The sequence below is a fragment of the Gorilla gorilla genome, chromosome 13 (assembly GCF_029281585.2).
Source record: "Gorilla gorilla gorilla isolate KB3781 chromosome 13, NHGRI_mGorGor1-v2.1_pri, whole genome shotgun sequence".
Classification (NCBI taxonomy): Eukaryota; Metazoa; Chordata; class Mammalia; order Primates; family Hominidae; genus Gorilla; species Gorilla gorilla.
The window spans coordinates 88,595,477-88,606,247 of record NC_073237.2 but is presented as its reverse complement, the minus strand read 5'-3'; the positions used below and the strand labels follow the sequence as shown (position 1 = coordinate 88,606,247).

The following is a 10,771-nucleotide window of genomic DNA, read 5'->3' as shown; positions in this document are numbered from 1 at the left end:
CAGAGACCTGCACTTGTTTACAAAGGGTGTCCCAGGGCCTTGGCTGCAGGGCTGGGGACCCTCTTGCCTTTGGGGATAGCCACGGGGTCACATGGGACCCAGAGGAGATCTCTGAAAGAGGCCTTGGGGCTCCCATAGCCCCTCATGCCTTCACCACGTTTCACACTGGAGGAAACTGAGACCCAAGAGGAGAAATGATTTGTTCAAGGTGACACAGCTGATACGGCATCCCCAGAGCTGGAACTCGTCAGCCCTCCTCGGCCTTCTCCTAGGACAAGAGAGAGGGGAGTGAGGGGCTACCCTGGAAGAGGCCAGGCTGCGGAGGGTTCCACTGCAAGCTGGGATGACCTGGCAGTGGGCAACCAGGAGCAGTCTCCTCCCTGAGAGGCCGCGCCTTGACTCCAAAGAAACGGGTGTGGAGTTCCACTCGCTGAGTGCACCCTGGGTGGAAATGCACTCCTGCAGCCTCTGTCAGGTTTACTGTCAGGTTTACGGGGACCACCTTGATCCCTGCTCCCAGGACCTCGGCAGGCTGAGGGACTGCGTGCAGCTCAGCTGCTTGTCAAGAGGCCACCTCAAAGTAAGCAGATTGGCGCCACCTGGAGGCCGGGTGCTGCACCTGCAGCTCGGCCACCCTGAGGCTGGAATCCCACCAAGTGGCTGACCTGGCCGGCCCCAGAGCCCTGGTGAGCAAAGGGCACGGTGGTTAAAACTGAGGCCAGTCCCTGTTCTCTCCTTAGACCATAGTGAGCTGGCTGTGCTTCCTTCACGCAGCCTCTTGCTGTCTCTGGTCTCTCCCATGCTGAGCCAAGCCCCAGTGCAGAGCTAGAGCAGGCTGTGGGCCCCCCTCCTTCCTTTTTTGCCCTGTCTCCCCATGGTCCAGCCAGAGGGTATACCAGAAACCTGGGACCTCAGAGGCATCCAGGATTTCTTCCACCCTGTCCTTCCACATGCCAGGATCCTCTCATCAACACCTCTCCACTCTCCGATAACCTCCCAGGGCTAGAGGGGCTGCATAGCCGGACCAAGAAATGAGCAGACCCTGACCCTAGGCCTCCTGTTGGTGCCATGGCGCTGAAAGTAGAAGATGAGCCTCCTAAGAAGGCTAGAGGATGGGCCTACATGACCAGAAAGACTCACAGATCGAGCCACCTCTGCCCTATGGCAGAAAGCTACCACAGGCCAGCCTGCACTTCCTTCACTCAACCATAGCCTTGGCTCCATCTCATTTGCAGCTCCTGCTGCTCCAATGTGAGATTTTCCCGGAGTGGAAAAGCCACGGTTGAGCCCTGTTGCAACCTCAGCAGCAGCTGCTTGAGACAGACTTGGGCAGCTCAGAGCAGAGCCTCCAGCCTGCTTTTGTGAGGGTCATTAGGGGGCCCACCCTCAGCTCCTGATAAACATGGCATATGGAGGACACCAGCATTTAGTCCTCCTGGGAGGGCACCAGTGCTTTAGTCTCGTTCTGGGAAAGCTCCCGGCTGAGCAGCCAGCACGACCTCTGTACCCTTCTTCAACCAGGCCTGAGAAGGACCCTCCTGACTTCTGACCTGTTGCACCTTAGTAGGAACTCAGGTTGGCCAAAGAGCTCTCCCCACTTCCCCTTGGGGAGACCCAACTCCATTTCAGGGACTCTTGCTCTGATCTGTCCAGGCTTTCTCTGTGTCCTCCCAGGGCCTTCCACCAGGGGCAGTTAGTGTCCAGCATCAGGCACTGCACCTGGAAACTCCCAGCCTGACCAGGGAAGCAGGCAGGAGCTCATGTGGCCACCAGCAATCATGCACATGGTATGCAGTGCAGTCCTACAGTGTGTGGGACAGACAGCTGCCTCCCCACCCTCTTTTCTGGTCTCTGCTGCTCCTCCTGGTTTTTCCTTTCTCCATATGCCTTCCCTGCTTTCTCCCCCACCTCCTATGTAGAGGGGAGGAAGAAGGAGACAGCGAAGGAGCAGGGAAAACTTGGCACCTCCGCCTGAGGGGTGCCTCCAGCGCCTGCCTTCCGAGTAACAGGGTAGCTCTGGCACCTCCATCCTGGTGGGGGTTGAGGGTGGCCCCTGGGGGCTCTGGCAGGTAGAGAAGGCTGGGGATGGCAGGAGAAGGGAAGTGGGAAACAGGATAAACCCTACTGCATACAGCGTGGTGCGTACAGGGTGATGGGGCAGAGGACAAACAATTTGGAGCTGTGATTCTGAATCCAGGGCTTAGCACCACAGGAAACTAGACGTGGAGAGACCAAAGTCTGAGGAAATTTAGAAACTGGAGGATTAGCAGGGAGAGGATTGCTTCAGGGGAAAAACCAACAGCATAGGGGCCATAGGTCACCAAGTTCAACCAGACTCCAGGTCCTAGCTTCCATCCCGGCTCCATGTTTGCCCACGAGACCCACAGGCTGGGCCCAGGCCTGAGGACGGACAGACAGAACACACTGAGCTTCAGGCTTGGCCACAGGTCTTTATTCCAAGACCCTGTACCTTCGCAGCACAGGGCCCAGTGGAGGCCGCCCTTCCAGGGAGCCCAGGCCCACGTGGATGTGGCAGGAATGCTGTCCCCATCCCACAGGGCAGAAACCTCTCCTGCACCGTGACCAGTGCTGACTCAGGGCAGCCCGTCTGCCAGCGCGTTGTTCAGACAGTTGTAGAGGTAGACATACTGCTTCTGGAGATGGACATAGGGTTAGCAGGCTCGCCCTGCCTGTCCCAATCTAACAGAAAAAGGCTCCCTTGTGTCCCCCAATCCCTAGGGCTCCATCTGGGAGAATGCACAGCGGTCCACAGCGCCACCTGGTGGCTACCCGGGTGGTGCTGCCTAGAGGCCTGGGCAAGAAGCTCCCTCATCCCCCCGCCCCTTCCCACAGCTGAGCCCCCACGCCCCCACGCCAGCCCCGTCGCCCCTGGTCGCCTCTCACCAGTGTTGGGGTCATAAGGCCACAGGCCTGAGACTGCTGCAGGGCCACGTTAAAGATATCCACGGTGCACTCAGACCCTGCCTGCTGCAGCAGCTGCTCCATGGCCAGGAAGGTGCCCAGCTGGGTCGCACCCTTGCTGCAACTGACCTAGAGGTGGGTGAGGTACCTAAAGGGGGTGTGGCGGGGGTGTCCGCGGATGTGGGAAAACCCAACCTGGGCGCAGGGACTGAGAAGGGACACCGGACACTTGGTCAGCCGGCCAGCCTGGACCTAGGGAGGGAGGCAGTAAATTCCCACCATATTCCTGAGGACAGGGTAGGGTGTGGAGAAGACAGGGGCATTGTGAGACTGTGTCCTTTTGACCCATAACCCAAGCAGGACCCAGGGAGATCTGAGGCTATGCCAGAGGGGCAGGGAGGGGTTTCCAGTGTCCACTCCCCCAAGACCATTGTCCAACAACACTTAGAGTGGCTGAGCAGTGTGCCCGGCTTCTTGTTGTTGCCCCGAGAGCAGCACTGGCCCACAGCAGCCAGGAAGGGCAGCAGGGTGGTGACGGGCAGCTCATGCCCAGGCTCCAGGTATGGAAATTGCAGTCTCTGCACCTCCCTTTCCTTCCTGCTCTCCCCCTGCGGCAAAGACATGATCAGCATTGGTGCTGGAGAGGGCAGAGGAAGCCTGCACAGGACTCTTCCCCCACACACCACTCCATGCCCTGTGGCCCCAGCACCTACATGTGTGACCCTGAGGAGGGTACAGAACCAGCCTGCTGTGCTGCTCTCAGCCACCCTGTGCACCGTCACCATGTCTGTGACTACGGGCTGCATCTCCGTTGGCCAGAATTCCTATGGCTGGGACCAAGTTAGGGCTGCTTAGGCAACTTCCTGAGATCTCTGCCCCTCTGCCCTGGTCACAGACAGCACCACAAACTACCCGCCTCCATCCTCAGCCCTAACTCCTGAGCCTCCCTTCCTCTGTCCTCTGCTCTGTCACCTTCTCCATGACACTGGGTGGGCAAAGAGAGACAAGCACATGAGCCCTGTGCTGCCACACCAGCTCCCAGAGCTCCTTTGGCCCTGCGGGGCCAGTCAGCACCATATGATCACGGCCAGAGGGCCCACCCTGCAGAGCACAGCTCATTGGCTTCCAGAGACTGAAGGTGTCCCTTGCCCAGCCCACAACTCTGGGAGCCCCCAGCAGCCCCAACCCAGGAAGTACAGGTGGTCAGAGAGGGCAGGAAACAGTGGCAAAACCAGCATCATCTCACAGGGAAGAGCCAGGCTTCCGTCATGTCGTCAGGGGGGGCCTCCTCCACCGGAGAAAACTGCCTCTGAGAACGGTCATCTGAGGGAAGACAGTGAGGGTGAAGCTGCCAGAGGCCCCCAGCCCACGCTGGCCCCCTGCCCACGCTGGCCCCCTGCCCCTCCACAGGGTCCACAGTGAGACTCACAGGAGACGGGGCTGTCCTGCTCATAGCCAGGCGGGGGTGCTGAAGAGCCAGCCTCGTCCTTGATGGCCTGCAGCAAGAGCTGGGAAGGAGATGGGTGCCCTGAGGCTGGGAGGTCTCACTGCAGGGTTGGCTCGGCAGGGGAAGGCTGCCCTTGGCTGTCACCCGCTTCCCGGTCTGAAGTGTACCTCGTACTCCTTCAAGAAGCCAGCATTGGCACTGGCTGCCCTCTTGGCACACGCCTGCGGGAGGTCCGTCACAGAGATGGGCCAAGACCTGGTGGGGGGGTTGGAGAGGGAGAAGGCACTCAAGGTTCCCTAGCTCCCCGTTCTAGTCCGCTCAGCTCTGCCCACGAACAGGAGCAGGAAGCCTGCCTGTGGGAGGCACAGGGAAGCTGGGACTTACTCAGAGATGTTGAGGGGTCCTTCTAGAATCTTGTTCAGTAGGCAGCTGTGCAGGAAGACGTACTGGCTCTGCCAGGAGAAAGGGCATCAGGCTGCTCAGTGAGGAGCGAGGGGGGCCTGCAGGGAGATTTTTCAGGCCCTGACCAGCAAGGCAGGGATCAGGTAGGAGGGGAGAGGGAGCCACTGAGAAACCTTCCCTCCACCGTCCCATGGTGTCAAAGCTGACAGGGTCCTGTCCCACCTCCCTTTTCACAGAATAGAAAGCACAGCCCAGGTAGGATGGTGATGTGTCTGAAACCCTCTCCCCAAGGTCTTCTGTGTGCCCCATGAGCTCGCTTTCTTGGTCCCTCCTGTAACCCTGTGGCCACCCACCTCCCTCCCACTCCTTCAGGGTCCCAGCTGCCCAGCCCAGCCTGCAGGGCCCTCACCAGGGTCTGGATCATGAGGGGCTGGTGCATCCGGAGTGCATACACAGCATGGAACACGTCTACCATCTGCTCCTCCTCCAGCTGCTGCAGCAGCCTCGACAGGGCCACGAAGGTGCCCGTCTGGCCCATGCCCACACCGCAGGGACAGCCCCTAGGAGTTGAATGGGTGAAGAGGCTGCCCATGTCCCCAGCTCTCCCCACAGTCCAAGAGCCCTCCACGCCCCCAGGCCAGGCAGGGGGCTCTCCACCCTATGCACTCACCTGCTGTCACCTGCAGTGCACCAGGATGGGTCCCAGGCCCTGGGTGGCCCTTGCCTGCTACTGTACCAGCTCCATAAAGGCGAGCAGGGAGCTGGGGGCCTCAAGGATGCTGTGGTCAGGTCAGGTGGTGAATTGCAGTTGCTCCACCCTCCGTTGATGTTGCTGGACAACCTAAGAAGGGGGTGGGAAGGGGACAAGGGGGCAGAGGGGCCCTGCTGCTGCTCCTTATCTTCCTAACTCCAAGTTCCCATGGCCCAGATCTCACACTTTCTTCCCCAGCTGCCTAAGGGCAGGGATGATGCAGACCAACTGTTCCTTGAGGGTGGCAGCTATGTCTCCCCAATCAGGATGCTTCCTGAGCCCTCGGGTCCTTCTCTAGCCTCCTGGGTAACCTCTGCATATAGAGGGTGCCTGGGCAGAGGAGTGATTCGGGTCTCTGGCTTTCCTGCCCCAGGAGTGCACAATCTGGGAAGGAAGATGGGCACAGGGGGCATGGGGTGAGGCAAGAGCCCTGAGCTGGCATGGGGGAGGTCAGGAACCATCATGTCTCTCCTGTTCTTCCTTTCCCTCACTGTGCAGCCTCAGATAAACCCTTAATCTTCTCTGTGCCTCTCTACCCCTTCCCTAACACACACTTCCCTGGGTGGTGACTGAGTACTTGTGGTCCTCCGAAAGAGAGGGCTCCAGGGACCCAGGAAGTGAGGCAACCTTCTCAGGGGTCTCAGCTCTAATGCCTGTCCCATCCCCTCATCCTTGGGGCACGCACGTGCTGCAGCTGGAATTCCCGCTTGGTCCACTCATCCTCAGGCTCCTCGGCTAGGAGGTGGATGGTGACGTGACCATGGGTGTCCGGGGTAGACTAGGTCAGCCAGTAATGCTCACACAGCACCTGGGACCAGAAGGTTGGAGAGGGGAAGGGCAGCTGTGGGCCCAGCCCTATCACTGCTGCCCCCTGCTTTACTCAGTCCCACCCCTCCCTGGCCACCTTTCTGGTCCCTGCCACCCTGCTGGGATTCTGCTCTCTGTAATAACCCAGCTCCAAGGCTCCCTCCTCCAGGAGCTGCTCTCCCTTGCCTGGGCTCTGGCACCCTTGCCCTCAGACCTCTCATGACCCTCAGGATTCTGAGTCAGCCACCAGGTTCCTGTGCCAAACAGAACAGCCCTTATTCCGCGGCCAGCGGCCCTAGGCTCACTGCTCCAGCAAGAGGACAGACTCGGCAGCCTCTCTGCCTGTCCCAGGGCCCTGCATCTGCCAGGCTTATCGAAAGGAAGGATCCATGATGGTACCTTTGACACCGGCCCTGGGCAGTCCCTACCCCTTGGTGCCTTCTCTGCCCAGGGCAAGAAGCCAGTAGAAACTAAGCCAAGCTGGGAGTTTACATACCTGGTTCCTCCCACTGCCTCCCCATCCCAGGGACCACCCCATCCTGGGTCTGGGTGGGAGGTAGTTCCACCACCCTCCAGGCCTGATTGGCCTCACTCCAGTCTGCCCCGCCTTCCCACGGGAAGATGCCAACGGGGCCATCCCCACAAGGAGAACGTGCGCCACCTGGTGGCCTTTCCAGGAGCCTGCAAGGCGCACTCACCCTCCGGTTCTCCATGCTGATGGTCAGCATGATGATGATGCGGACCTGCTACTCCCGCACCAGCCGCCAGAAGTTCTCCAGTGTTTTCTTGAGAGGCCCCTGAGAGGCCATGAATTCCTGTGGGTGGGCGGGTGTAGCCCTGGGGCGTAGGAGGCAGAGGTCAGGAACATGGTTAACGGGCAATGCTTGGTGTCAAGCACACAGCAGATTTCCAACATTTGACCTCCAGGAGTGAGGATGCTGTGCACACACCTACATGTGTGCACACACAGGAACACGTGTGAACCCAGAATGCAAACCAGGAGGGCTGACTTCAGAGACATCACCCCCGTCCCTGTCCCACCCCAAAGGGACAAGAAAAACCCCAATGAAAACAAGATACTGACATGAGTTAAATAGCCCATCTAGGCCACCCTCTTCACCCACCCAGAGTTACCTTCCTAAACCAAACTGTGTTTCTCCCATGCTCAAAAATCTTCTATGGCTCCCCATTGCCTACCAAATAGAGTCCAAAGCCCTCAGCCTAACAATCAAGCCCTCCTTCATTCAGCCCATTCACAGCCCCAGGCTATCTTTCCCATTACATCTCCCACCACCCAGCACCTCCCCACTCCCTCACCCCTACGCACCCCCCACCACACACACACACACACACACACACACACACTCTCACACACTGCCTGAACGTTACTGCCTGGCTATTCTCTGGCTGCTTCTTCCAGTCAACAGAATGTCCTTCCCTCTTTCATCACTTATCAAAATGTTACTCATCCTTCAATAAATCAAATGTCCCCTCCTCTGGGAAGCCTTTCTTGATTCCTCAGGTGGATGAAATTTCCCCTTCCTCCATGTGCCCTGAGTAGTGTTTTTTCCTCTATTACAGCCCTTGTCACAGTGTGTGGTGAATGTCACACACATGCCTACGTGCTCCTTTGAAGGTGGGGAATGTGGCGAACAGCTCTGCCTCCTGCAGGCCCAGCACAGAGCCCAGCACACAGTAGACCCTTGCTAGACACCTGCTGGATTGAGCTCATGAAGCCCAAGCTGGTGATCTCCTAGAGAGCTGTCACAGCTAATGAAGGTAAGTGTGGCCTGCAAACCAGCCCATCTCCCGAGCAGATCCCAGATCCCATGGACAGCCTCACTGGTGGCCCTTACTGGGACGAAGTTGGCATTGATGTAGTCAGAATGAGGCTCTCCCTCCAGCTGGGTCAGCCTGACCCTGGAGTGGTCATCTGCAGAGAGTGAAAGCTGTGCATTCAGGGTTGGGCACATGAAGCCCTCTGCTCCCACGCCAAGCCCTAGCCCTCTGCCATGCCTCCTCTCCTGCCCCCAGCACTCACAGGGTAGCACGTGTGGTTAGCAGTTCTTGGTGGTGTTGGCAGGGTACTCAGCCTCCAGTCTGGGCTGCTCCTTGCCTACCTCCTTCAGCTCCTGCAGGGATCAAGGGCAGGCACCGGTTGCTGAAGTAGACCCATCTCACCCCATGCCAGGAAAGGGACAGTGGGGGCAAGTGTGCAACTGGGAGTTCCCTCCAGACCTTCAGACAGGTCCCAGTCTTCCGTCCTCTGAGCCCAAGGGTGGTAAAGGCCTTACCTCGAATTCCAAAAAGAAAGCCTGGTGCGCATGAGCACTCTTGGCCTCATAGCTCTGCCTGAGGCCACAACGACCACAGGCTTACGTAACAACACTCAATCCCATTTCAATTACTGAAAGCCTTCTCAAAAAGGATGGATACAAACACTCCAGACTACAAAGATTGAAATAAATACCTAACTCTTCAATGCTCAGATATCATTGAACATCCACAAGAATCAAGAGCATCCAGGAAAACATGATCTCACCAAATGGACTAAATAAGGCACCAGTGACCAATTCTGGAGTGATTAAATTATACGACCTCTCAGACAGAGAATTCAAAATACCCATCTTGAGGAAGCCCAACAACTTCAAGATAACACAGAGTAGGAATTCAGAATTCTATCAGATTAATTTAATGAAGAATTAACATTTAAAAATCAAGCAGAGGCCAGGCACAGTGGTGCACGCCTGTAATCCCATCACTTTGGGAGGCTAAGGTGGGCGGATTACTTGAGGTCAGGAGTTCCACACCAGCCTGGCCAACATGGGGTTTAGTAGAAATCCTATCTCTACTAAAAATACAAAAAATTAGCTGGGTGTGGTGGTGCATGCCTGTAGTCCCAGCTACTCAGAATGCTGAGACAGGAGAATTGCTTGAACCTGGGAGGCAGAGGTTAAAGTGAGCTGAGATTGCACCATTGCACGCCAGCCTGGGCAACAGAGTGAGAATCTAGCAGAAATTCTGGGGCTTAGAAACTCAATTGACAATCTGAAAAATGAATCATAATCTCTCAACAGTAGAATTGATCAAGTGGCAGAATGAATCAGTAGATTCAAAGACAGGTTATATGAAAGCACACAGTCCAAGGAAAAAAAAGCAAAAATAAATAAAAGAGAAGGAAACACTATTACAAGATCTAGAAAATAATCTCAAAAGGGCAAGTCTAGTAACTACTGGTCTTAAATAGGACGTAGATGGAGAGACTGGGATAGAAAGTTTATTCAAATAAATAATAACAGAGAACCTTCCAAACTTAGAGAAAGACATGAATACCTAGGAACATGAAGATCAAGAATACTTAGAAGATTCAAGCCAAATAAAATTACCTCAAAGTATACAATAAGCAAACTCTCAAAGGTCAAAGATAAAGAAAGGATCCTAAAAGCAGCAAGAGAAAAGAAGCAAATAACATAAAAAGGAGCTCCAATACACTTGGCAGCAGACTTCTCAGTGGAAACCTTACCAGCCTGAGGAAATAGAATGACATTCAAAGTATCAAAGGAAGAAAAACTTTGGACTAGAATATTATACCCAGCAAAATTATCCTTCAACATAAGAAGAAATAAAGACTTTCTCAGACAACAAAAGCTAAGGGATTTTGTCAACACCAGACCTGTTTTACAAGAAGTTCTTCAATATGAAAGAAAAGGGCATTAATGAGTAACAAGAAAGCAACTGAAGATATAAAACACACTGGTAAACTTAAGTACACAGACAAATACAGAATAGCCTAATACTGTAATTGCATTATTTAAACCACTCATATCATTAGTAGGAAGACTAAAAGACAAATCTATCAAAAACAATAATGACGGCCAGGTGTGGTGGCTCACACCTGTAATCCCAGCATTCTGGGAGGCTGAGGTGGGTGGATCACGAGGTCAGGAGATCAAGACCATCCTGGCTAACACGGTGAAACCCCATCTCTACTAAAAATACAAAAAATTAGACGGGCATGGTGGTGGGCGCCTGTAGTCCCAGCTATATGGGAGGCCGAGGCAGGAGAATGGCGTTAACCCAGGAGGTGGAGCCTGCAGTGATCCGAGATCATGCCACTGCACTCCAGCCTGGGTGACAGAGTGAGACTCCATCTCAAAAAAGAAAAAAAAAAGATAATAATGACAACATGGGAGGCGAGGTGGGTGGGTCACTTGAGGTCAGGAGTTTGAGGCGAGCCTGGCCAATATGGCAAAACCCCATCTCTACTAAAAATACAAAAATTAGCCAGGCATGGTGTTACACACCTGTAATCCCCACTACTCAGGAGGCTGAGGCATGAGAATTGCTGGAACCCAGGAGGCGGAGGTTGCGGTGAGCTGAGATCAGACCACTGAACTCCAGCCTGGGCGACAGAGTGAGACTTGACCTCAAACTAATAATAA

General features: G+C 55.4%; 1 protein-coding gene across 1 annotated transcript; it reads right to left on the bottom strand.

Moving 5' to 3' along the window:
• Positions 1–2,436: 2,436 nt before the first annotated feature.
• Positions 2,437–8,247, bottom strand: LOC101143399 (receptor-type tyrosine-protein phosphatase V-like). Its single transcript, XM_031014906.3, has 13 exons — positions 8,173–8,247; positions 7,028–7,166; positions 6,208–6,330; positions 5,508–5,612; positions 5,181–5,331; positions 4,754–4,821; positions 4,537–4,624; positions 4,352–4,430; positions 4,169–4,245; positions 3,895–4,023; positions 3,636–3,752; positions 2,905–3,530; positions 2,437–2,654 (listed from the first exon to the last, which is right to left on the bottom strand). Exons 3-11 carry the CDS (start codon positions 6,240–6,242, stop codon positions 3,747–3,749), a joined length of 738 nt encoding a protein of 245 aa, XP_030870766.1. The 5' UTR covers positions 6,243–6,330; positions 7,028–7,166; positions 8,173–8,247; the 3' UTR covers positions 2,437–2,654; positions 2,905–3,530; positions 3,636–3,746.
• Between the last annotated feature and the right edge of the window lie 2,524 nt (positions 8,248–10,771).